General features: G+C 41.3%; 1 protein-coding gene across 4 annotated transcripts in view; it reads right to left on the bottom strand.

Annotated features, from left to right (window-relative positions):
• The window catches only part of TMEM260 (transmembrane protein 260), a 59705-nt gene extending 38668 nt beyond the window's left edge, over positions 1 to 21037 (bottom strand). Inside the window, exons 1-3 of one of the 4 annotated variants that reach the window (XM_075926283.1) lie at positions 20847 to 21037; positions 9732 to 9763; positions 8842 to 8993 (exon numbers count right to left, since the gene is read on the bottom strand). In XM_075926283.1, coding sequence (XP_075782398.1) covers positions 8842 to 8993; positions 9732 to 9763; positions 20847 to 20955 — 293 coding nt within the window. In that variant the 5' untranslated portion in view covers positions 20956 to 21037. The remainder of the gene's footprint in view (positions 1 to 8841; positions 8994 to 9731; positions 9764 to 20846) is intronic. The other 3 variants (XM_075926282.1, XM_075926284.1, XM_075926285.1) reach the window with 3 other exon arrangements.
• Positions 21038 to 27434: the final 6397 nt, after the last annotated feature.

The following is a 27434-nucleotide window of genomic DNA, read 5'->3' as shown; positions in this document are numbered from 1 at the left end:
CTGAATAGCCAAAAGAGATACTATAGGGAATACTAAATTAGAATCTTCCTCAAGTATCGTTAGTTGAATTGCCACTTCAGTTCTGACTGCTGTATCTATTGCTCAGGAAGAAGCAAAAGACTAGAAAGAACACAGCTTGAGTTTCAGATCCCAGGTTGAGTCTTCAGGGCTGACACTCAGAGAAAAAAGAAATCTTTGATATAAACCACACAAATGAAAAGAGAACCACAAAGGCACTTTTGTAGTTACTTTAAGGATAATCACGTTTTACAAATGAAAAGTTTTCTATAACATAACACTGAAAAAAAAAGATAATAAATTAGAGAAGTCAGAAATTAAAGTTTACTCTGAGCAATCAATCATCAGAATTTACATAAGAAAGGCCATGTTAGGTCAGATCAAAGGTCCACCTAGCCCAGCTTCTTGTCTTCTGACAGTGGCCGATGCCAGATGCCCCAGAGGGAATGAACAGACCAGGTAATCATCCCCAGTTATTCAGTAGGATAGTGGGGGGAGGGGGGGGGGGAGAAGAGGGGTAGTAGCAGTGCTGGTGATTTTTAGTTTTTGTTTTCTTGACTGTCCAAATTATATACCCTTAAACTTCTGCACTACACAGAACAGTTTTCGGACAAGTCAACAATACAGAGCATCACCAAAAGGGACAATGGAGGCTTCTCGGTACAGAATTCCTGTCCCCCTTCCTGACACAATGCTTGATTCAGCCAGGTTGAAAGAAGAACCACTTCACATTGTCAGAGCACGCTGCTAGAGCAGCAAAGTTTAACGCTGCAAAACAGATGAAGTAAGAGTTTCCTCACTGCCTTCAACATACCAGTACGGCCCTCTTTTATTTTATAAGGCTGCCTATCACTGGAGGGATAGAAAGGATTCCTTTGTATTCAATCCAGAACCACAGACCACCAACAATTTTTATTGAAGGTAGCACTAGAACAATGGTGATAGACCTATGGGCCGGGACAATGAACGCCTCTTTTAGAACAGGTAAGTTTCTCAGCATTGCCCTAACAGGTCTCATCCCTAGAGATGAACAGGTAGTTTAATCTTGACACTTCAATCTTAGCCTCTGCGGACACGGTCATTACAAATATTGTGATGGTGGTTTTCAACCATTATCCTCAACCATCGCCTTGAAGAGTAAATCATAATGTAGCAACTAAGGGGCAGATTGACGTCCTCAGTATGCACAAAAGACATCCACTGACAGCAAGAGGAACTCCAGTTGGACTCCTGATCCCAATCATGTGAGTTTCTGTCTTCCACAGCATCAGGATTTCACCCTCTGTGCACCAATGAGGAGACACTCAGTTCCTAAAACAACACTCAGTTCAGGTTATCTCCATTACTGGCCATCAAAAGGAAAATTACAACTATTTTAAAATGGACACACAAACGCTGATTGACAGTGTATGCCCAAAAGGCAATGCCCTACTGAGACAATCACTTATGAGATCAAGAGTGAGAAGAGAGGAGTTTTACGCACAGCATACATGGACACCAGGAGGTTAGGTAACAAACTGGTGCTTCAAGCCAATTAACCTGTCCTCTCCTCGGCCATCTGATTACCTTGCTTAATGGGCTACTCCCTGCAAAATATACAGGAAATAGTTTTGGGTTACAATAATGGAGAACAGTTGGGTAAACTCAATGTTTGGTTCTACTCCAACTTAAAAAGAGCCAGACCAGCCTCAACATTCATAACAAAAAAGAGAGAGCGCCTGGGAATTTTATTTCCATTTCTTAGACTCTGAAGTCTTCAGGGCTGAGAGCCAGTCTTTGGAAGTGTTTGTACAATAGGGATTTGATATTATGGTGGATATAATGTGAAGAGTGTGCTCTGGTATGGATGCGAGACCTGGCATACTCAAAAGTCTTCAAATCACAAGCTACAGGCATTCATAAACAGATGCCTGAGGTACATCCTTCACATCAAATGGCAAGACTTTGTCAGAAATGAGCAGCTTTGAAACAGAGCAGGACAAGAACTACTTGACATTCAAATGAAGAGAAGAAAGTGGGGATAGCTAGGCAATACTATCAGAAAACCATCATTCAACATAGTCCGTCAATCTCTCAAATGGAACCTGCAAGGAAAACGCAAAAGAGGAAGACCTCGGACAACGTGGAGAAGACCTACTGGGACTGAAGGACAACAACTGGGGTACTCCTAGAGTCAGCTAGAAGTTTTGTCTCAAGACAAAGTGAAGTGGAGGAGACTTGTAGGTAACCTATGCTCCGCTCAGAGTACAAGGGTTTAAGAAGACAAAGATGATTATGGTGGAGGCACTTGAGTACTGAAGTAAAGGGGTAATATCAATATGTAGATTAGGGGCTTGCAAACTTTCCCATAATGAAACCTCTCAACCAAACCCTCATCCCTGTCTAACAATATTTGACAAGCAGGGTGTTATGGTAGAATACCCATGACCTAGATAGGTAAGATGTATCCCCTAGCTGCTACAACAACATTAATATTCAACAGGAAGTGCTTTCAGCCTGCAATGAAATTTTTAAAACCATGTGGGTCTACCTACCATGGAAGAACAGCCTTTATTACGCAAATCTTAACAGAGAATTAGTTTTAGTTATGTCAATGGTTTCAAACTACTATCCATCGAGAAAGGATGAGACAGCCACTACCACCATAGGCCCTGATCCTGCAATGGGATCGTCCTCGGGACTCTGCATCGGCAAAATGATCTGCCTGCATGGCTCAGACTAGAGGACTGTGATCTCAGGGACCTGATCCTGCAGACTTTTGTAATCAGTCGAAAATGGCTGCAAATCAGGCCTATAGGTAAGGAGTATTTTGCATGAAACTTTCCATATCCCAAGGAATTTAATTTAGAAAAAGTATTTGAAGTATATAATGATTAATACCAAAAATATCCTGCTTATTACAGTTATAAACATTCAAAGAAATAAGACAGATGAATGCTTAAAATCAATGATTTGACACAAACTATATTTGAGTAACTTAATGAGCAGCATTAACCATAACAGTGCAATAAACTGCACATACACTGAACTTCATAAAGAAAAACAGTTCACCGTTAATAGCTTCCCATTACACAAGTTATAAGAACAGTATTTCAAGTTGCTAAAATTCAGAGAGGAATTGCTCTTTTCATGTCTTTGTAAACAGCAAGGAGGCATATAAGTTATGATCTATTATTTGATCAACACATTTTTTAAAAAAATCTTTAGGAAATATGTACTCTAGAGTCATAATAAGTGGTGCCTAGTTCCAGTGGCAGAAACTCTGTAGGAAACAGATTTAGCAATTTAAATGTTTTATAAGTTTTTGTAATTGAAGAAACTTTTCATAATCTGACATTTGTTAAAACCACTTATTAGAAATTATGCAGCACAGTAGCTGTGGAAATATGAGCTCGCTTCACAATTATAAAGTCAGCCTATGTAGCCCTTTCCTATTGTATGAAGTGGCATAAACCCCACGGCGGCCTATCAGCTAACTGGCAGGCAGGGGGCTGCTCTATTCAAAGTGAGAGATACAAGCTGCAGGGCAAAAACCTGGCAGCTCCCATCTGACCCCACAATCCCCTACTGGTGACAGCTCCAAGCTCCATAGCAAATTAGGCCTTCTCATATTACAATTGGAGAAGACAGATTCCATTAGCAGTATCTGAAATTGACTGGAGAGCTGCACTGTTATCAGACTTGACTCATAAGCACTGCTATTAATCAGAGCTATGATAGCATTTATATATTTCAAGCTATCTGCTGCCGCTGTGATATTCTGCTACAAAGGGTTGATGGGACTTAGGAAAGTGAACAATAGAGCTTTCTGGGAAAAGCAGAGTAAATCAAGAAAGTCTATGACTTCCGTACATTCTGAAGGGATTGCGGTTTACATAAATTTTCTCCCAATTGGAGATTGAGCTCTTCCTCATCTTACACATGGGATTTAGTTGTCACTCAATGGTAACAGCTGTGAAAAGGTGAAGCGGCCCACCGCTCAGAATATTGCCTTCGCTTTTAAAGCAATTAACCCATGAACAGGAGGATACCTGGTGATATCAAAGGGATTAAGCTAGGCAGTGCATTATTAACATTTCCTTGAACTAATTCTAACTCTGACTAGCTGTCAGGAAAGACTCTTCAGTCTTTAGAAGAAAAAAAAAAGGGGGGGAGTTTTGCCCTGCTTTTTTCTTCAGAACGAAGCACAGTTATTCAAGCCTAATGTGCCTACTTTATAACAAAATGCAAATGAACGGATCTGTTAATGTCGTTATGCAGCCTGAACTCAATGCTATTTTATATCAAGTATGAGGGAAAAAAATATGATCAATTAGCCAGGGGTCACAGCAGATAGTCTTCTAAAAGGAAATTAAGATTTGAGTACTTTCCATTCTTCCACCCTCATTAAAACTTGGTAACTACTTGTTACTTATGCACAGCTGCTTTTGAAATTGTGACGATCTTTATATTATGCTAGAATGGCAATAATCTAATATAATCTCTAATCTGGAAAATCCAAATATACCTTAGTCAGAAGATTCCTCATTCTCTAAGGTACTGTATTTTAATGTTCTGTTCTTTGCTGAAAAGGTTGATGGTCAAAGGTGTAACCATTGAAAAGAATAGGTTCTCTGATTGCAGTAAAGTACTCCCCATTTATTCCAGATTAATAAATTAAATGTCTGCATTATAGCTTTGGAATATTTGAAATTGCCCTAGATCCCTACACTACCTCTAACGGAAACTTTGATAAATTAATTTTTCTGAAAAGGAACATAATCAAAATGTAAATATGGAAAATACTCTAAACTATAATTTCATCAGCTCAGTGCATTGCAGGGTCAACATATAAAATGAACCTCTCTATCTACTGTATATGACTGCTTAGTTTCCGTGCTTTTAGGTTAACACTGACATGCAATAAGGACTCACTTTTCTCTTGCGCTTAGGACTCCTTTCAAATCCATCGAAAATATTCAACTGCTCAGCAATTACTTCTGCAGGAGCAAACTGAGATGTGATGCACCCATAAGGGTAGAGGGAGGCCAGGAGACAGGCTATCAAGTGTGGGGAAACCCCTCACAGTTCTGTTTTTAAAGCAGCAACATATTCTGATAACAAAGATAACATTTGCTTCTGCCTCGTGCCATTAATCATGAATGCACTTGGGAGAGCACAACAATGATCACAAATTTTGCTAACCTTCCAACACACAAAATTTGCAAGACTTCTTCTCCAACTGCAGATCACAACTCCAAAACAGAAAATGATGGAATAAACCACAGAGCGTTTAATATGTTAGAGTCCATTTACATAATACCAAGATGAGACCATAATAAAGTGTTACTTTTAGGTATTGGGCTCGGTCTCAGATTTTTATTTATGGCCACAGTTTCTCTTTTCAATAGCTTAAATGAGCTTACAAAGTGCAACATCACTTGACACTGAAGCTGCAAACTTAAAAGAGAAACTTTTGAAACAATTACATCTACTGTAGTTCTAGGATTGCAAGTATAACTGCTTCTCTAATGACTGCTGCACACTAAGTATGCTACTCAACATAGGAAATTAAAATACCCAACTATGAAATGAATACATAGAAAACATATACTTAAAGCAACGAAATGTAGAACACTGAGCTTCTCTCGACAATAGAGAATGCACCTTCGATGCCAAAAAATATATTTTGCAAATCAGATTAGACAAACACAAAAGAGTTTTGTAAAATGAATGAACATTAACTTAAGGAATCATTCATACTTTCCACATACTGAAATTATAATATAGTTTCTCAGTATCACAAAGGAAAAAATTAATGAATTATTGTGTTCTATTATCAACAGTTGAAGAGAATTCTTTCTAAATGCCACTTTATGGACCTTAAAATGTAAAGAGGAAAAAAACCTGATATTTTGTAATTGCAGCTCTAAAAAGCAAGCTGCTCATTCAGTAAAAGTCTTGCTTACTGAAAACAGCCTTTTACATCAACACATTTCAAGTGGGCTTTGTTTTAAGAAACAAAATCTGTGGTAAAAAAGGAACAGGAGTTCTTTATATCTATCCCAGCAGTAAGTAGAGAGAACACCATGTGAACAATTACCTGGTCAAAGTATAAATCTGTTTAAAGAATAAATGTACTGAACACCATTCAACACTAATCCTGTATGTACTGTAATGTCCTCTTAAATAAGAAAGAATGCCACTATTCAGTGACTCAAAAGCCTCTCATTAAACATGAAAATAAATTGTTCTGACCTGTGAATGAATAAACTCATGAAAATATCTCAAACAAACGCCTGACAAAGGAATAACCCTGCTCAAGGAATACATTGCCAGTACATATGCTGGGAAATAACAAAATACAACAAAAATTTTAAAAAAAACAATACTTCACTGTAGTGGGTATGTAAGCAAACGTGCCCTGCTGGTGGTTTTACGTTCACAGAAGAAAGGTTTTTAGAGGTTAAGTTCAGGTCACACGACAAATGAAATTGTAACAACCCAACTGACATTGTATAATGTCTTCTTCCACTCAATCAATAGGGCACTGTTAGTCCTATTTCCATAGAGATGGCTTGCTCCTTTCTGAAGGGTGCCTATTGTTTGAGGAGAGAGATTTGCCACTTGAACCGCATTGTTCCCAAAGGATACATACTTCATCAATTATTTGTATTCTTAACATCTACATATCTTCTTATTAACATCGGCAGCATACATACAGCAAGAATGAGCATTGACCCTGACAGGTTTTCAGAAGCCACTTAATTAGTTACATTAAAATTATGGCACAAAGATATATAAAGATTTGTTAAGCTGGTTTAGATAGCATCCTAGTTAAAAAAACCAGCAACAGCACAGAAAATTTAAAAGCTTTTCAAGTAGATTGTGCCAGTACATTTTCAGAAAAATATACAAATGTGTAACAGATCCAGAAAGCAACAGCATTTTTGTGAAATAGACATCTTTAAACATTCCTGATTTATTAAAACACCAAACCATACTTTTGAAATACATTTGATGCACAATGGTTCAAAATGTACATTATCAATTATCATGTAAGCTCAACAAAGCCAACAACAGTAACATATTATTAAGTTAGGAAAAGCTATTTCAAAGACATAAAAGATTACAACTGATTGTTACTTTGACCAGTTCTTGCTGCTTTTTTGAATAAGTTTTAAACATAATTGAACTAATACAATTTAGCTTTACAATCCCTGGTTTTCCTTTAAGAATAAAAGTCCACAAAGCTAGTTTGCCATTTTAACATTGCTTTCCTGTAAGAAAACTTTTTTAAGTGTGTGTGCGCATGTGGGGAACGGGGAATTACTAGGCTTCATAGGCCAAGTTTCAGCACACGCAAGGTTATGTCTGCATTATAAATTAAGAACCAGGGTAGACTCTTAATGATAGCAGTATAATAGGAAATATAATAATAATCAATCAGAAAAATTTTTAGAGCATGAAAGAAAGTGTTCTTGCTAATTAATTCAAGCATTATTATGTTGTTTGCCCTGACAGTGTAATTGGTGCTGTGCATAAAAAGGACAATTCCTGCCCTAAGAGTTTATATGCTAAATATACTGTTAAAAATTAGTTTTTTAATTAGACGCATTAACTACATTTATTATTGTTTAAGGATAAAAATGATGGCGCTAAATTTTATGTATATGCTATTATAGAAAACTTTCTAGCAGATAATATAGCTAAAGATCTTTCAATCTATAAATGTACACTTCGGATAAAGTTTGAAATCATGTACGAAGGACCATATTTGGTTTCAAGGTGTGTACCTTATGTTAAAATATCAATTTTTACTTAATAAAAAAGTTTGTTTAATGACAGGGCCCATTCCTGTATGGCTGAGAGCTCTCAACGCCTACTGAAGTTAGTCAGAGTTCAGGGTACTCCAACTCACACAGCCTCAAGTCCATTATTTTTTTCCTTAGGTATATTTTAAGTCACATTTTGTGCTTCCATTCAAAGAACATCTTAAATATTCAGATATGATTTGGTAACATTTTCAAGTCATGAAGTGTGTCCTATTTTTCACTGCAAAAGAGAATTAGAATTTGTTTATCTTTTGCCATAATCCTCTGTGATATGGGTCAGGCTAAGGTTAAGAGTATAGGGAACTACCACATCAAAGACAACCAGGGTTAACAAAATCCCAAACCACGTGCAATTCCAGTTGTCGTCTTGTTACAAGGTTAGAGGTCTAGAGAAAATGGAGAGGTTAGAAGGTTCTAATTCTCCTGCAGATGCAACACCTACAGTGAGAGAAAGCAGCAAACCACTGCAATAGATGGAGCAGCTAATATTGATCTTTGCTATTTGCATTATTCTTCTTGCGAGTATTTTGAATTAAAATAAATATCCATTACATTGACATAACTAGAATGCAGCACAGGATGAAGACAAATCAGGTACCAAGGACAGGCACTAGCCTGCCCATAGCCTCTAATACAAGCAATTAAATTAAATTTACAGTTTACCCATAGGTAAAGCTCATCTTGTTAATTTAAACAGACCATCTGCATCTTTATATAATGACAAACTTCATTAGTTCTGGTTAAACTGATCGGTGATTGATTTGTAATTATCAGACTGAAAAACTTAAGAAGAAAGATGGATTTTTTTCAAAGGATATTTTTGTGGAGGAACCTAGGCCAATTTAGATTAAACTATTGTTAGCTGATTCAAGTGAATTTATTACAGTTCAAAACATAAGGCATAAAATGTGGTTAAAAAGGCAAGGAGGTACTGCTGGTTAATCTAACCCAACTTTCCAAGATGTGGAAGATAGCCAGGAGAAAAAAATAATACTAGTAACTACTTTACCTGAAAACTGTATAATAAAACAAGGATGCTGCAGCTGCTCCCAATAAGCCACAAAGAAGATTTACTCGGTAGGCAATGGAACCAAAAGGGAACAGACCAATTACCAGTTTGGCCAGCAGAGTGAACAAAGGGTAACCAGGAGGATGGGCAACCTATGAACAAACCAGTAGCAAGTTCACAACAGCTGAAGTAAAAATTGCAATGACATTCTAAGTATCTTCTTCATTAGCCTGGTATTGTACACTAGGGTCTATCTCACCATTAACTAGAGTCTTTGAACAGAAGCTTCTCTGTAACAATCTTTTTGTGCCAATTTTAACTTAGCAAATATTTTCTTTAGTCGATTTGGCTACACACATCACCCATAATAATGACTCGCTTAGAAAAGAGGTGACACATTTCATTATGATTTCTTAAACTGCTTGTTGTATGGGGTCACAGTATATTAGGGTCATTCAAAAGGCTGTTTTTAAAAAGCAAATTCTGAACTATTTTATTGGTTAACAAGTTGAAAGACCACACTGCTATCGGATTACCACCATGCTGACAGTCCTAAGGTCTTGCCTAAAGGGATCATGCACCATAATAAAGTTTATTAAATAATAAAACTTATTAAAATTGTTAACCCGATTTATTTTATTCTCCCCAGCTTATACAAAATTTGGGTTGATAATAAGCCAGCTACTGTATATACAGTAAAGCCTTTGCTTTATAATTTAGTTTAATTGGATTTAAAACTTGAAGTAAATTGTCGCGTGCTGTACTTATAAGTTAGTAAAAACTGTGGTTTGAAAATAAATTAATCTACTTTACTCCATGCTTAATTAAACTTCCTTAATTCCTAAAACTGTTAATGAGAGCATTGATTAAACAATAAAACTAATACTTACTCCAAGCTCATATGCGGCTGTGATCAGCTCCCCTGTGAAAAAATAATGTAAAACCAATAATTACTATTAGGAAATGACACTCCTCCAAAGTTTTCAAAATCCAAATGCTTGCATTGGGGTTTTGCATTAATTTGACTGGATAAAACTGTAAATCTGTAGAGATTTAACAGCATGAAATTTTCTAAGAATATTTTCTCCCTCTGATGTCGTTGCACAAAATATCTTTTGTATGTTTTTTTTGCAAGACTAGTATGGATAGATAAGTAAAGGTATAGGTAGGCTTCATTAAAGAATGGCCTGATGTATTCAAGTTACAGGCATTATTTTAAAAAAAATTGGGATTGCTTGTTGCAATATCTTTCAGGGAAAATAGTATTAGAGTTTGTATAGTTTATATTGCATTATTTCTTAACAATCTGGTTATTTCTCATGAACAAAAAAATACAGCTTTATATTTTTAAATAGGGCAAAAATAATCATTGTATGTGTATGCCTGTATCAGTTTATTTAGGAGAGCAGCGACAGCATGATGCGATTTGAAATTGGAGCATTATTTATTTAAAAATGTAACTCTGTTGCTCTTAGATTTTAAACTCAGCTAACAGCATCATTATATAATATAGTTTAGACTTTGTATTTGTTTGCATTTTCTGTGATTTAAAAAAAACAAGAAAGGAATTGTGTTAGCATAATACTACTTAGCACTTCCACAGTGTTTTATATTATTGAAGCATTTTACAAACATTATGTTCAATATATTTAACACACACAAACATTTAAACAATATAAAGGTAACCACACAAGAGTCACAAAATTCAAAGTTAATGGGAATATTCTGTCACTAAATGGAACATCAAGGATTTAAGTCTCCTTGGACAGGTTGTTACCTGACATTCTAAATTGTGACAATTTTCTTCCACTATTTGATCTGAGAAAGTGGGTCTGGCCCACGAAAGCTCATCATCTAATAAACCATATTGTTAGTCTTTAAAGTGCTACAGAGTCCTGTATTTTGTCTCAGCTACACCAGACTAACACAGCTACATTTCTATCACTAACGCCGTTAACGTCTATTCCCTTTCTTAAATGGAGAGTTGCAGTTTCTCTCTTGTACTCAATATTACTGGTCATTATTATTTCTGTTATACACATTTTAAGGTGCTTGTGCTTGGAGTATGTATGGCCAAATGATACTATGATACAAACACAGTATGAATTGCATTGCTTTTTTCCATACAAACAGCTAAGTGTATATAACAGTAGTTTTAGTGTCCAAATAATGCTATAACAGATCAGAATTACACAAGAAAGTTTAAAAAAAACACACACACACACACAGATATACCGCTCAATTAGAAAAAGAGATGCTATTCAACTTACACTTCCTGCTAGTCACTGCTGTAAAATTATGGATCTCAACTAGAGCATTTAAAAAACCCCACGGTCTGCCTCTGCTAACAAAAACCTCTGAGCCCTTAAGTTTTGTTGTGCAATGAAGCAAGTCCTATTTTTATTACTACTCTATTTTAGGAAAGTTTCCATGTAATATAAATTGTACAACACACACAGTTGGAATTTGAAATTTGCTCATCCCCTACATTTCATTTAACCAATACAGCTATGGCATTTCTGAGCTTTATAAACCCAAGAAAGCAAGCAGGGCTTGATTCTGCATGCAAATGGGCAACTCGGAGGAACTGAGCCTTCTAGAATACTCAATAGCATGCACCCCTATCTGCAACTTGCTGAAGCTAGGATTATCTCTTTGCTTCTGCAGAGAATTAGTAGGTAGAGATGGGAGTGGGTGTAGAGACCTAAGGTGGAATTATGACATAACAGGAATTTTGCTATTGACTTCAGTGGTAACAGGATTTTACCCCTTGTGTCCACTGGCTTTATTGTTCCATAAAAATTATTAAAGATCTCAGGCAAAAATTCCTCCTAGGTGAACGCTCTGCAATAAGATTAAGGCATGCTGGAAAGCAAAGTGCAAACCCCAGTACACACCATCCAGGCAGTATTGGCCATAAGCTTTTGTAACTACTGCCTAGGGCACATTAGCATAGCGAACCTCTGTGATTTCTTCCAAGTGATTACCCAGTTTTGACTAAGGATGTTAAGAAGCAGGTAATTTGCTAATTGTGTAGTCGATACAATTTGTATTGACTACCCAATTACTCGATGGGGGGTGGGGTCGCTCACTGCCCCCGCTGCGGCTCTGCAATTTACATGTAGTCGAAGTTTGGTGTGCAGCTATATTTAAACTGCAGAGCTGCAGCAGGGATAGCTCCCGGGGCCCGCACAAGCTGGGACCGAGCCGTCCTGGCTCACGCCAGGTCTGGGACCGCTGTGGCTCTGCCTCCCTTGCCCCCCACACACCACAGAGCCCCACTTTTAAGCCGGCTCCCACTTCCTCTCCCCCCGTTGCTGCCTCTGTTACAGAGGCAGCAAGGGGGGCAGGGAAGAAAGCGACTAGTTGATTAGTCACTTGACTACCCGATAAGCCTAGTCTTATCGGGTAGTCAACTACTCAACTAGTCGCTTACATCCCTAGTTTTGACTACGGCTCCTTGTTTTCCTTTGCAAACCACGTGGAGCACACTGCATCGTGGAAGGGAGAGTCATGAGGATCAGAATTAGCAATCTCTGTGAATGTGGCAAAAGGCCACACTAATAAGGGGAACCCTGAATTAGGCTTCCTGCCACTTTAAAGGGGTTGCGATAACTGCATACCTGCACAGAAGCTGAATTAGCCATAATCCAATTTGTTAGATTAACAGCAGGTAAAACCAGGCTCAACAGAGCCGGCAGTTGCCAATTTTTGTACTAACCTGTAGCTAAAGCCACAGCCACAGGAGCCAAGAATAGGGCAGCATCTGAAACAACCTCACAAGCTATATTCATTGGCTAGGGACTCGACTGAATCTTTCTAGAATATTGGGTGACATATTTATTTACAATGCCTATTATGTAAACCACCAAAAAAAAACAATGTTAAAAGTTATAGGATGCAAGGCACTGTCAGTTTTCAAGCACTGCGACAGAGCTTTTTAAAAAAAGTATTAACACACATACCAAAACTTCTACCACACTTGATGCACCGATCTGTGCAAAAGTGACAAAGGAAATGGTGCCAGTCTTGATAAACTACGAAGGGTCTGTGATTTGTAGGTATGCACAAAGGACAAAGAGCCAGGAATAGCAAATTCTGATCTGTCTCTAAGGGGTAACCGCATTAGTCTGTAACTTTAAAAACGAGTGAGCCTGTGGCCTCCTGAAGTTCATCTGAAGAAGTGGGTTTTGCCCACAAAAGCTCATGATTCTATATATATATTTGTTAGTCTCTAAAGTGCCACAGGGCTACTTGTTGATTCTAATCTGGCCTCTGACCCTGCCTAATTCTGTGACCTTGAGTAAATCATCAGCCATTTAATCTATCTTCTTCAGTTTCCCTGTTCATCCGCAGAATGAGGATAATAAGCCATGTTGCAGGCATTAGTGTTTATAAAGCACTACGTATTAATATGACATAACAGGGCATGTGTGACACTAATATAAATTTAATTGACTTTAAAAAGAGAGGACAGCTTGGTGGGTCTTAAGGCTTAGAATATAATTTTAAGAGTTTGTTCCCCCAAAATCTATGTGTAAATGCATTTTTGGCCCTCTATTTTGACTTCCCCACCAAAGTTGTTCAGGATGCAAATCTGACAGTCGCTGAAAACTGATTTATCCCCAGCCAAGTTTGTCGCTACTGTCTGAAATGGAGAAACGTTCTTTTCAACTTGAGTATGATCCTTTTTAAATTGGTTTAATGTATGCAGAAGTTTTTGAACTGTACATTTTATTTGCTCTCTTTGCTATTATTATTATTATAATACCAGCAATGGCAAAACACTCTGAGAAAGCTGCCCCTGAAAATAAATACGTCATTCTTGGCATTTACATTTTCTGGGAGCTATACTTTAAGGATTTTTTTTAAATATATAATTTCTAATTCAGTTTTTTTTTTTTTTTTAATATTAGGCCGTCTCTCAAACCAACATACAGCCTTAGCCCCCAATCCTGCAAATACTTAAACACATGCGCACTTTTACTTACATGAATAATCCCCGTGACTTCAATGGAACTATTCCTACCACTGAAGTTCAGGGTTTGCAGGGTCAGGGTCTTAGAGCCCAGATTCTAGGGGACAAAATTTACAAAGGACTCTTTTGTCCAGGAGTAAGGGTAAAGGAGCTGCCCTGGGCCTTAAGCAGAAGTGCTTATCACAATGGTAGCACTGCATTTATCGATTCAATCCGCTACAGTTTATCACTATCAGTCACTATTTTGGAAAGTGAAAGCACGATCCTCCCAGTGAGCCATGGTGTGGAAGAACCCTAGATACACCTAGTCAGATATTTTAAGTGGAAGCCTGTCTAGAAGGCTAGGAAGAGAGGGCCTGGAAATGACCAAGTACCCAGCAAGATCTAGCAGTGAAGCTCCAACAGACACAGAGAGGGTCACTGGTACTTGACTCAGAATGAAATGGAAAGAAGAGAAGCTAGCCGGAGGGGCACACTACAGGAGCACATCCCACATTAACTGCCTCACAGGGTCATTCAGAGTCTCTGCAACTGCTCAAACCCCAGCACACGTGCAAAGACCATCACTTATGTCTCTGTCTTACAAGTGGAATCTATCAGTCCACCTTTCGGGACTCTCTCTCGCAGTATTACAAGGCAACCCTCTGAATGTAAAGCAGGCATTTCCCTATGGCTATCCTGGCGGCAACACTCTTCTTATTGAAGATCAGGGCCTCTTGTGATCACGGACAGCTAATCATACTACACTGGACAGCGAGGCTGTGACACATCACAGCAGAGTCATACCCATAACAAGGGCTCAACGACCGCGGCGAAAACCCACTCGCCAGCCCCGTACCGTGCATGCGCCAGACCTGCACTGCGCATGTACATGCCGCCAGTGAACGGAACGACCGGCTGAAATCTACTCGCCATAGGCGAGTAGATAAGCAGATTTGTCGAGCCCTGCCCATAATGCATTAGGTTATCATCGCATTAGGTTATCATTAGCAGAACTGTGGTACTACCTACAAACCCCAATCATAGACCAGGTCCCCATTGTACTAGGCATCAGACAAGCACCAAATAAAAGGACAAGGCCTGTTATGAAGAGCTTACAATATAAAAATATTTACAACTTAAAAAGACATGGGGTGGAGTAAATGAATACAACAGATGAGCAAACAGATCTAAGGGACAAAATCAAGCATTTCTCATTTGTTTTATTTCAGATGTTATTTTTTATATATACTTCCCATAAGATGTATTCAGTGCCCAAGGTACTACGGTCATTTTAATTCATGGTCTAATCAGGAAGTATTGTTGGTCTGCAAGGGCACGTCTTCGCTAGGAAATTATTATGAAATAACTAAATTTGGTCCTGTCGTGAGGGCAGGGAACCGGACTCAATGACCTCTCAGGGTCCCTTCCAGTTCTAGTGTTCTATGATTCTATGAAATTTGAAATAACTCTCGAAATAGCAAAATCGAAATAGCGTGTTCTCACTACGGGGGAACTTCAAAATTAGTCTGAGGCAGGCTCTGTTAATGTGGACATGCTACCTCAACTTAGAGCCCCAAGAAACTGGGGAGTAATTACTTTGAATGACTCTGGGGAGTAGTTATTTCAAAAAAGCAACAGGAGAACATCCACATTAATGCCATTCTGAAATAACTATTTTGAAATAAGCATTATTGCCTGAGGAAAGCAGGAGTACAGATTCCAAAATAACTGGCCTGTTATTTCAAAACTAGCCAATTAGCCCGTCATAAGACGGGATTTTCAGGTCTCTCCTCCACGTCGGTCTTCTCTACTGAGCCTCCTGTCTCTCGCTCCGTGTCTCTTTCTCTCTCTCCTCCTCCTCCTTCTGTCTCCACCCCCCCTCTCTCTCAGCTCTCCTCCGCCTCCTGCCTCTCTCTCTCCGTCTCTCTCTTTCTCTCTCTCCTCCTCCTCCTCCTGTCTCCCCCCCTCTCTCGCTCTCAGCTCTCCTCCGCCTCCTGCCTCTCTCTCTCTGTCTCTCTCTTTCTCTTCTCCTCCCCCTCCTGCCTCTCACTCAGGGGACCGCGGAGCCCAAATGGCCGTTTGGGCTCCGCACTCCCTGTGCTGCATGGGGGGCATGAAGCCCAAACGGTCGCTTGTGCCACTTGCTCCCACGCAGCGGCCTGGCTGAGGGGCGCAGAAGTCAGCCGAGCGCCACGGCGGGAGGCGAAGGGGGGGGCAGTGACGTTCACAGTCAGGGGGCAGGGCCTGGAGCCGCTGTCACGCTGCACATCACCGCCCCGCCCCCCTTCCCCGCCCGCCGTGGCGCTCGGCTGACTCCCGCCGCGGGGGAGCAAGCGGTGCAAGCGGACGTTTGGGCCCTGCACTCCCCATGCAACACGGCCGCCCAGTGGGAACAGCCAGCATTTCAGGGAACAGCACCCCCCAGAGGGAACAGCCAGCATTTCAGGGAACAGCACCCCCCAGAGGGAACAGCCAGCGTTTCAGGGAACAGCGCCCCCCAGAGGGAACAGCCAGCATTTCAGGGAACAGCACCCCCCAGAGGGAACAGCCAGCATTTCAGGGAACAGCACCCCCCAGAGGGAACAGCCAGCATTTCAGGGAACAGCGCCCCCCAGAGGGAACAGCCAGCATTTCAGGGAACAGCGCCCCCCAGAGGGAACAGCCAGCATTTCAGCGTTACAGACTCTCAGACATCGGGCTACTATTTTTTCAAAATAACGGGCTTCGCAGTGTGAACTCTCCGCTTATTATTTTGAAATAATGGGGGGAGGGTGCCACAAGGACTCCTCATTGTTATTCCACTACTTAACTATCCTTAGAGTTAGAAAGATTTCCTAAAGTCTAACTTAAATCTACCTTGCCACAGATTAAGCTGATTACTTCTTGTACCTTCAGCAGACACGGTGAGACATATATCACATTTGTTATACCTATTTGTATCCTAGATATAAAAACTGAGCAAGATCATAATCAAAATAGCACAGATCTTTTTCCACACACTGTAAAAATGCATTATAGTTAAGATCCAGAGGCATCGTTTAAGGTAAGACAGGAATGTATCCCAGCAAGGATCATTTTAGAAGATGAAAAGGTAATTACTGTAAATATTTTGTTCATCCCAGATTAACATATAATATGGTTAAAAATGGAAACCGATAAAGATTTTTAAAATAAAAAAAATGTTTAGTTGAATGACAAGTCATTAAGTTGTGCCCAAGCTAGTCAATGAAATGACACTGGTACCCCATTTTGTCTCTCCCTTCATCACCCCATTGTTTGCCCATTTACTGCATCTTGCATTAAATGTGGTTTGTAAACTCTCTGTGGTAGGGACTCTGTGGCATTAGCACTACAGGGGCCCAGTCCTAATCAGAGTCTCTAAATGTTGGTATACTAAAATTACAGCCCTGCAGATTACTTACAGGCATGTCATATATCTAGGGACCCAAATGTGCACTTTATTAGGAAGACTTTTGAGAAAGAAAACACAATTTTTCACACAGTCCTTAAGGACCTATCACTTGAAACACTATTTAACGTTGTTTCAGTGTATGCAATTATGCTAAGTATATTGCCTTAAACTTGTTTGTGTAATGCTGCCAATGTAAAATATCCACATATTAAGCAGGAAATATTGTTATATGTTACTAAAAAAAAAAACCCCAAAGACGATGGGCCAGAAATCTAGAAAAAAAGTGAAAAAGTATCATTTAAAATTAAAATATAGGTCTAATTGGTTTTCAGTTCTAAAATTACTTGCTTTAATTAAATCCCAATTTCCAACAAGAGGCAATGACAGTTTAAACTGAGACAAGAAACTTCTTGAATTCGGAGGTTAAGAGACAGTGCCTTGATAAATTGCTCAGCTGTGTCATGGGCTGGGAAAGGGAAAGCAGATCCGTCTCTAAGTACCTTTGCGCTTTGTCTATGCTTAAGAGTTTAAACTGAACTTGCGGCCACTGCACGAGCATGGGGAGACAGCTCTCCCAGTGCTCATTGTAATCCAACTGCACAAGGAGAGCAGCCTGGTTCACTCAGGCGCTTTACAGCGTTGAACATGCTGCGCTTAGGGGGGAGGAAGTGAGGAGTGTGTATTTTCACACCCCTAAGCCAGAAAGTTACAGTAAAGTACCAGTGCAGACTTAGCCATAGGTAATGATCATACCATCCAACAGGTATCACGCAAATCTGAAACTTAAGCAGGACAAGTCTTACAATTTGCAAGTTCCCTAAGGAACAGGAGGAAAAGACATTTTACCTTCCTATCGGCAGAAGAAGGGAGCTTGTTTCCCATCTTTGCCTAGTTCTACTTCTAGAAGAACAAATCAGACTGGTCAACACGCTGCCATGTCAAATGTAGCCAAATGCATGCTCAAAACAGCAAGAGCCCAAGCAGTCCAATACCGCTTGCGACACTAGCTGGCCTTGGACACAAACTGTCCCCCCCAAGGCTGCCTCCTAAATCCCTAACTGAAAGACCGGATGCAGACACATGTCACAAAACCTGATGCCACATGAAATCAGCATGGTTGGGGGTGCTGTTCTAATATAAACCTCAGAGAGTAAGCTGGCATCTTGACAGGTTTCAAGACCTTCCCTCCACTGATACAGAGCATAGCTACTGGGCACGGAGGAAGTGAACACTCACCCTGAGAAGTAGAGTTAAAAAGAGGCAGGACAAGCAGATGGACAGGCTACGGACAGACTGGACAGTGGTCTTCCTAAGACTTCTGTTACTGCTCATTATTGCCCGGCTAGGGGAGAGTAGGGGACCAGCATGAGACGCTCCTGGGCCTGGTAGGGCAACAACTGGCATATACTCGCCTCAATGCTCACCTGCTGGGAAAAGCCTCTGCTCATTCATTTCCACCCCAAGTGTCTCCTGCGGTAAAAGGGCAGTGGGTGCTGCCCGGGGTTCTCTGCTCAATGTCTCTCTGTAAAATCCTGATTGTGAAACTCTGACCTGCCCTCCGTTTCCTGTTGTCCCCCTCAATCAGCTGATCCCTGTTCTTTTGGCCCTTCCGATTTAATAGCCAGATTAGTTTAAAACTAATAAAAGAAAGTTCTTCACACAGCCTGTAGTCAACCTGTGGAACTCCTTGCCAGAGGAGACTGTGAAGGCTAGGACTATAACAGAGTTTAAAGAGAAGTTAGATAATTTCATGGAGGTTAGGTCCATAAAAGGCTATTAGCCAGGGGATAGAAATGGTGTCCCTGGCCTCTGTTTGTCAGAGGCTGGAGAAGGATGGCAGGAGACAAATCGCTTCATCATTGTCTTCGGTCCACCCTCTCTGGGGCACCTGGTGTTGGCCGCTGTCGGCAGACAGGATACTGGGCTAGATGGACCTTTGATCTGACCCAGTACGGCCGTTCTTTTGTTCTTATATCCAAATAATGATTAATAGACTCATAGGACTGGAAAGGACCTCAAGAGGTTATCCAACCCAGTCCTCCGCACGCATGGCAGGACTAAGTATTATCCATTCCAGACCGTCCCTGATGGGTTTTTGTCTATCCTGCTGATAAAAAAATCTCAAATGATGTAGATTCTGTAACCTTCTGAACCAATTTATTCTTCCGTTTAACTACACCGATATGAAGTTTTTCTAAATGTCCAACCTACGCTGCCCTTGCTGCCATTTAAGCCCATTGCTTCTTGTCCTATCAACAGAGGTTAAGGAGAATAATTTTCTCCCCATCTCCTTACAACTTTTTATGTACTTGAAAACTGTTTTCATGTCGCCCGCAGTCTTCTCTTCTCCAGACAGAACAAACCCAATTTTTTTTTCAATCTGCCCTCATAGATCATATTTTCTAGACCTTTAATCATTTTTGTTGCTCTTCTCTGGGCTTTCACCAATTTTGTCCACATCTTTCCTGTTTCTGGCATCCATAACTGGACACAATATTCCATTTGAGGCCATTTCAGCACAGAGGAAAGCAGAAGAATTACTTATCACGTCTTATAGCACTCTTGTTAATATATCCCAGACTAATATGTGCTTTGTTTTGCATCAGTCTTATACTGACTCATAGTTAGCTCGTGATCCACTAGGACAGCGGTTCCCAACCTTTTCCAAATGGGGACCCATGTTGACACTTCAGGAAAACTTGGTGACCCAAGGCAATTCAAAAAGCCACCTGGGTAGACACTTGGCGACCCTTTTGAAATGTAATGGTGACCCATATTTGGGTCCTGACCCATAGGTTGGGAAACCCCGCACTAGGATAATCAAATCCTCTTCTACAGTATTGCTTCCTAGGTAGTCAATTCCCATTTTGTAGAACTGCAACTCACAGTTCCTTCCTAAGTAGAGTACCTTGCATATGTCCTTATTAAATTTCACCCCATTTACTTCAGTCTTTTCTCCAGTTTGCCCAGATCATTTTGAAGCTTCCAAAGCACTTGCAACCACTCAACAGCTGCAACCTTTACAAGGGACTCTCCCTGAGGTTACTTAAATCATTGATACAAATATGGAACAGAAACAGACCGGCCTCCTGCAGGACCTACTCAATATGCCCTTCCAATCTGATTAGGAACCTCTGATCAACTCCTCTCTGGAAACAGTATTGCAAACACATCCATCCAGCACACAGGGACCCAACGGGGCATCTGAAGTTTTCTGTTCGGTGTCCCCATTCAGAACCCAGACTTTGACCCTTGGACTCAATTCCCCTTCCTTCGTTGTTCTGGGTTTCCCGCTCTCCCCCACTCGCTTGCCCGCCCTTCCCAGACTCCAAAGCCCTTCCCAGACTCCAAACAGACCTGGGCGGGCGAGGGGGCAGGTTGTACCCCCCCACACACACACTCATGCGGGGTGTGTGTATGGAGGGGGGGTTCGTTCAGTCTCTCCCCTTGGAGATACACCTGGAGGGGGGGGCACAGCCGCTACAGTAAGACCCCCCCGGGGGCTGGGGCGCGGGGTGACCCGGGCGGGGCAGGAGTCACTGGCCCAGCTGCAGCCCCCGGACAGCGGCTGGGGACGGGCTCCCGGGAGGGCGAGGGCCGGGTCGCGGGGGGCGGGGGGGCTGGGTACGTTACCCGAGTCTCCCCCGGGCACGGACGGCGGCAGCGTGGCCGCGTACGCGGCAGCCACGGCGGCGCCCAGCGCCCCGGCGACACCAGCCGCCCCGCCGGGCTGGGGACCCATGTGCCGCCTCCAGGCAGGCAGCGCAACGTTCCTTCCGGGAGAGCCGCGGGGCGGGGCGGGCGGCTCCACTGCGGCGGGCCGCGCGGGGGGGATGGGTGCGCAGCGGGGCAAAGGACCGGTAGAGTGGTCCGAGCCTGGCTCCACCTGCTGCCCCCCCGTCGGTGTTGGTACGGTCGGGAGGAGGAAGGGTGAGGGGATGCCGCTATGCCCGGTGCCCTCTCTGGTAGTGAGAGGGACTGCAGGCGGGAGAAACCACTGGGGGGGGGGCTGGGAGAAACCATCTCGGAGGGGGGAGGATGGAGGCTGGAGTAAGGAGAGAAGGGGTGGGAGACAGACTGGGAGGGAAGGAGGTGGGGGAGGGGCGCAGGGGGAGAGTGGGGGAGGGGCGCAGGGCGAGCCTAGGTGAGTTCAAGCCTAGCCAGGGCGCAGGGTAGGGATGCTCAGGGGATGCCGTGGGTACCGCTCTGGCCCAATCAGGCATATGGCACAGCTGTCCCTGGCACATGCACTGCTGGGGGCATGGCTCCTCCCAGCTGCTGTGCCAGCCCCTCATGCTGGCGGAGGGGGCTGAGCTGGGCCCTGATTTACACCCAAGCGTGCCCAACTGACCACACCACCGGCCTCCCCCTCGCCCGCAGCAGCAGGGCCCTCAGGAGCGCCACTCCTGCAGCCGTTAGAGCGTGCAGCTCCTCTCAGCCACCTTGTCCTCTCTGGGCTACTGGCACGACCCTTGCAGCTGTGCATGGTGAAGGGCGTTGCTGGGCCATTCCTCTCCCACCTTCCATCAGAGCAACCCACTGCTGCCATGAGCATCACCCTCTTCCACCACTCCGACCACATCCCTCCTTCCTTCCCCCCTTTTACTGTTAATGGCAGGAGAAGGGGTATATAGGGTGAAGTCAATAGCACAGTAGACAGCTGCACTCATAGAAGGAGGTTTGCTTGCAGTTGGGCCCGGTGCCTCACTCAACTCTCACTAGTGGCTTCAGGCAGCTGCATGTGCACTGTCCTCACCTTCCTTCCGCTGGCATGCTAAGCCTAGCAAAGGAAACTTGCAGCAGCCACACAAATGAAGGACATGGCAGCTTCTCCAAGTGTGTGCCCTGAAGTCATGGTCAAACATTAAACCCTAGAAACCCAAAGAAGAATGAAAAAGTCTATTTTGTCCCTTTGTCATTGAATTGACAGGGATTAAAGAAGAAAGGGAGAAGGGGCGATTAAGATGATTTGGTCTGAATTCCTGCATAGCACGGTCTACAAAACCTCACATTGTAATCTCTGCATCAAACCCCTAACATCTGTTTGAGCAACGTCATACACCTTATTTTTATGGCTGTAGCACCTCAGATTCCAAGTGATGAATTAAGGCCCCATTGTGGTAGGTGTTATAAAAACACAATATGCTCGACTCTTTGCACAGCTTTTCTTTGGTTTTCTGCACTTCTCAGTCTTCTTTCCCCAGCCTGATTTCAAACTTTTTATGATGCCCCTTAATCTTGGAACATACAAAGAGCACCCCCATTTCATTCCTCTTTCAGTTTACCTCTTGCTGCCCCTGTCACTCTGATTGTTATACATACAGTTCATGAACTTAGGCAGAGAAGGTAGGTCCCTCTCATCTGACATACGCCTGTGTAAATCAGGAGTAAAACAATATGTTGCATCACTGTTAGGAGGCATGGAATCAGGACCTCAGAGCAAGGATCATATTAATGTGGTTTTGGATTTTTGCTTTGAGCATCTTACCCACTGAACAGCTGAGAAACTATACAAATACAGTATTAAGGATTTAACACCTTGAATGGGCATATGTGGTAAAACACTGATCAAGGAATGGATTGTAGGTTACAGTGTACAGAATATTCAAAACACCAGCTCACTGTGTGGTAGTTGTTAGGGAAAGTAAATAGAATACTGAGAGGTATCGATAGAAGAATAAAAACACATCTGCAGAAATCATTATGGGATTGTACAAAAGACTAGTGAGGCCGTACCTGGAGTACTGAGGCAGATTAAAGAAAGGCTTTTGAATACAAATGACAAAAGGTATAGAAGAGGGTAACGAGCATGATAAACAGTCTTATGGATTAAATCTAAGTGGAGACGTTGGGAAAATTAGGTTTGCAGTCATTAAAAAAAGATTAAGGATTGACATGATTGAAATTCTGTATATCAAATTCTGAGGGGCACACAGAAGATGGACACTTCAAGACTATTTTAGAGCATCACCAGCTCAAAAAAAAGAGAACATGAAATGAAATGAAGAAAGGTATTAAAGAACCTTAGGAGATATTTCTTTGCAGCATAACTGGTGTGCAAAGACAGTGAAAGAGGCTGCAGCTATATTGTATTCCAACAGAAGTTAGATTATTTAAATGAGCCAATATTTCAGAATATAAACACTGGCTGATGTAGGTAATGGGACCAAATAGCTGCCTTCCCTCCACAAGTGTTATTACTGTTTGGCTCTCAGGTGAGCTTCAAACATACTGAACTCCTTGGCCTGTTTCAGATATTACTGAATAAGATTCACTGGGGGAAAGGAGAAGATAAGTTGCAGTCCCAGCAAACTATTGTCATCACTACAGGAATGAGGGATCGTGGTTCTTGCACACATTGTGACTGCTAAAATATACTGTTAGCAGCAAAGTGAACAGTTTATTTATGTATACGGATGGGATGAAGCTCTTTCACTGAAGTGTTTTTTTTCATTGCAGCATTTTTGTTTCTTTGTATTTAACTTGGAAAAGACATCAGCAGACAATGTTAATCATGAGTGATTACAGCACTACCATATCATTAACATCTAAATGTGCAGTAGCAACTGGTAGGATACAGTAAGGACAAACAACTCTTTAATTGTCCTGTAAATTATATTACATCTTTGTCATGCAAAAGCTCCAATGAAGCCTTTATCTTACTGAATAAATACTATATTTTCAAGGCCACAATTACAAACTTATCTTCACCGTTGGCATATGCAGCTTGGAGAATGGGCTTACGTTTTGATTCAGAACCAAAATGTGGTGATCAATGAAATATGACTTTGTGCCTGATCTTGCACTTCTTTGTCTACACTAGAAAGTTTAAAGCACAACCATGGCAGTGCTTTAACACAGCAATGTGGCCATGGCAGGAGTGCTGGGAGCACTCCAGCTCTACGAGGGGAGTGGCTAACTATCGCGGGAGTGGGTCTCTCAGGGCTGTAGCCCAGTTTACATTGGCCCTTTACAGCACTGTAACTTACTGTGCCGGGATGGAGGTAGGGTTGCCAGGTGTCTGGTATTGACTGGACAGTCTGGTATTTTCGCCTCTTGTCTTGTAAAAAATTCAGAAAATACCAGAGACCTAAAATGTCCGTTATTTTCTGATCTTTTTTTCCCTGCCAGAAGACGAAAATACCGGCGACTTGGCAACCCTGCACACACTCAGCAACCGGGCCCAGCCCCCAGACTCCGCCCCAGACCTTCCTCCCCTGCATTCCCTCGTCCGCCGCTTACCTGGCTTGGAGCAGGGAAACAAGATGGCCACTGGCAAAAAGCCTCAAAGGCCTTTCTTAAAGGGGCCATGCTGGGGTTTTTTTTTATTGTTTTATTTTATTTTATTTTATTTGCTTAATAACTGTCAGGGTCCTTTTTTTCCCTCAAAAACTTTGGTCTCCCCTTTTTTTTCTCAACAGAATTTTTTCCCCATTTTTTCGGGAGGGTTCAGTATTTTTGGTTAAACCATCTGGAAACCCTAGGCGGAGGTGTGTAGAGAAGGTGGGGCGGGGATTCATACTCATGAGCCAGATAGTTGAAGCACAGTAAAGTGCTAGTGTCAACTTAGACATCACTCGTACTGCAGTTAATAGTTTTCCCAGAGCAAGATATGCAAGACTGAACCCTCTTTTCATTTTGTCCAGTGCTATGAGCCATGCACGTTTTCACCAATGCATTTGGTTTGTGCACAGAATGATGTGCCTGAACCAAAATATTTCATCTGAATACCCTGGAACTCCTCTCAGTGTCACTGAACAACTCAAGCCAACCCCCTGTATTGTAGGGATGTTTAGATTCAAAGTTGGTAACAGGACCTCATTTCTGCTAAAAAGAATACTTAAAAAAAGAAGCACAAAGACAACTGAAACCCTTTTGCAGATATGTCCTTGTGCTGTGCATGTTGGAAAAAATTCTGGATGTGGCACTAGAGCAGACTCTAGTGGTAGGTAAGCAAAGTAAATATTTCCAATATGTAGAGTTTGAATGCTATTTGGATAATGGAATGTGTTTTGTGTTTTTAACAGGAGGGGATTCCTTTTATTTCTCCTTTTACAATCAAGCACTTTCATACTTCTCTCTCAGCACATTAGGAAATACCTGAGACAAAAAGAAAGTAAACAGGAATTTGTAAAAATAATTTAAAAACAGCTTGAGAACGCATCTCAAAAAATGGCTATGTACTTAGTTCTTTTTACCTGGGTCTATTGCAGATTTACTCTGAAAGACACAGTTTAGAAGAGGCAGGAGATAGAAAGGGAAGAGTAATACTTAAAGCAAATTCTGTTCACCCATGGCAGTGTCATTACAAAGCTGAATGAGCACAATTACTGGAAATAAACAAAAACAATGGACCAGAACCAGTTTTACATAAGAAAATACTGAAATGCTATTCAATTAGTCCAAAGCTTTAGTTAAACCTTTTCTTTTGCCCATCAGATGATAATGTTAATACAGAAAGCACTCTACTGCTGTACTTGTGTAATAGTCAGCATCCATTTAATGACCTTACATATGTACAAATTCAACAAGGCTTCAATATTGTCATCACCCGACTGATACAAGAATTTAAGTAAGCAGGCTGTTCTTAATTGTTAACCACACCTTTATATACTAAAAGCATCTTCTAGTGAAAAATTGTAACAATATAAATAAATATTCCTTATTTAACCAAGACATTTAGCATTCTGATATGCATATACAGGACTGTTTTAAAGCCTTGCTCTGACCCCACGCACAAGAAGATGTCTTTGTGTGGCTCTACATTGTGTGCAGCTTCATTGGTCTCAATCGGACGCCTCATCAATGTTCTCTCATTTTTGTCATGCATGTGCATACTACATTTTGTAATGTGCACTAAGGCATGTGTATGTGCACCACCAGGCATGTGTATGGGCTCTTTCCTAAACAGTTGGGTGGCATTTGACTCTCTCCTGGTTGTTTAGCCGGCTTCCTGCTTCTGATGTACTTAAAAACATTTTGCTCTTACTTCTTGAGTTTTTGGCTACCTGTTCTTTAAACTCCTTTTTGGCTTTTTTTTATTATATTTTTACATTTAATTTGACAGATTTTATGCACCTTTCTATTTTCCTCACTAGGATTTGACTTCCACTTTTTAAACAATGTCTTTTTATCTCTCACTGCTTCTTTTACTAGGTTGTCAAGCCACGATGGCACTTTTTGGTTTTCTTACTGTGTTTTTTTTAATTTGGGGGTATACATTAAAAAAAACCACAGTAAGAAAGCTGGACCTCTATTATCTGAGTCTTCTGTCAAAGCCATTATATTTGATTCCCCCCACCCCTCCACTGCACAGCCAATGATTATTTCTTATGCCTTCTGCCCCAAGCCATCCTGTCATATTAAGGTAATGGCCTGATTACATAGAGTAGGGAATGTGTCCAAATTTGAATTCTCCAAATTTGTGTCCAAATTTGAATTTAAATTCTCGGAGGAAGAATTTAATGACAAAAATGTAACTGGATAATTGGGAATCATGTAAGAACATTTTACTTGGTGGTCCAAAAAACATAATCCAACAACTGAGGAAGAAGCCCCACTGGTTTAAAAAAAACAGGTTTGGAGGGGAAGTGGAGACAGCTTATAAAATATTTTTAAAATGTAACAAATGGAAGAAAAGGGAAGTTGATAGTAAAGAATATAAATCAGAAGTTAGAAATTATAGATAGTTGATAAGGGAAGCAAAGGAACATATGGAGAACTCCATGGCCAGTATAAGAAGGAGTTTTTAAAAAATATATTAGGCACAAAAAGAATCCCGATAGTGGTGTTAGTCCATTATTGGATGGAAATAGTGGAATAGTCCATAATAATGCAAAAAAGGCAGAAGTGTTCAATAAATATTTCTGTTCTGTATTTGGGAAAAGCACATAGTATAGTCTCACCATATGGTGATGATAGCACTCATTCTATTCCACTAGTATTTCAGAAGTATGTTAAATGGAAGCTACCAAAGTCAGACATCTTTAAGCCAACAGGTCCAGATCATTTGAATCCAAGAGTTTTAAAAGAGCTGGCTGAAAAGCTTGTTGGACCATTAATATTGAATCTTGAGGCACTAGGAAGTTCCAGAAGAATGGGGAAAAGTTAGCATCCTGTTGTTCCAATGTTTAAAATGAATAAACAGGATAACCCAGGTAATCATAAGCCTGTGAGCCTAACATCAATCCAATGCAAGATAGCCGCTGATACAAGACTTCA

This window comes from Pelodiscus sinensis, chromosome 4 (assembly GCF_049634645.1).
Source record: "Pelodiscus sinensis isolate JC-2024 chromosome 4, ASM4963464v1, whole genome shotgun sequence".
Lineage (NCBI taxonomy): Eukaryota > Metazoa > Chordata > Testudines > Trionychidae > Pelodiscus > Pelodiscus sinensis.
This window is presented reverse-complemented; position numbering and strand designations above follow the sequence as displayed.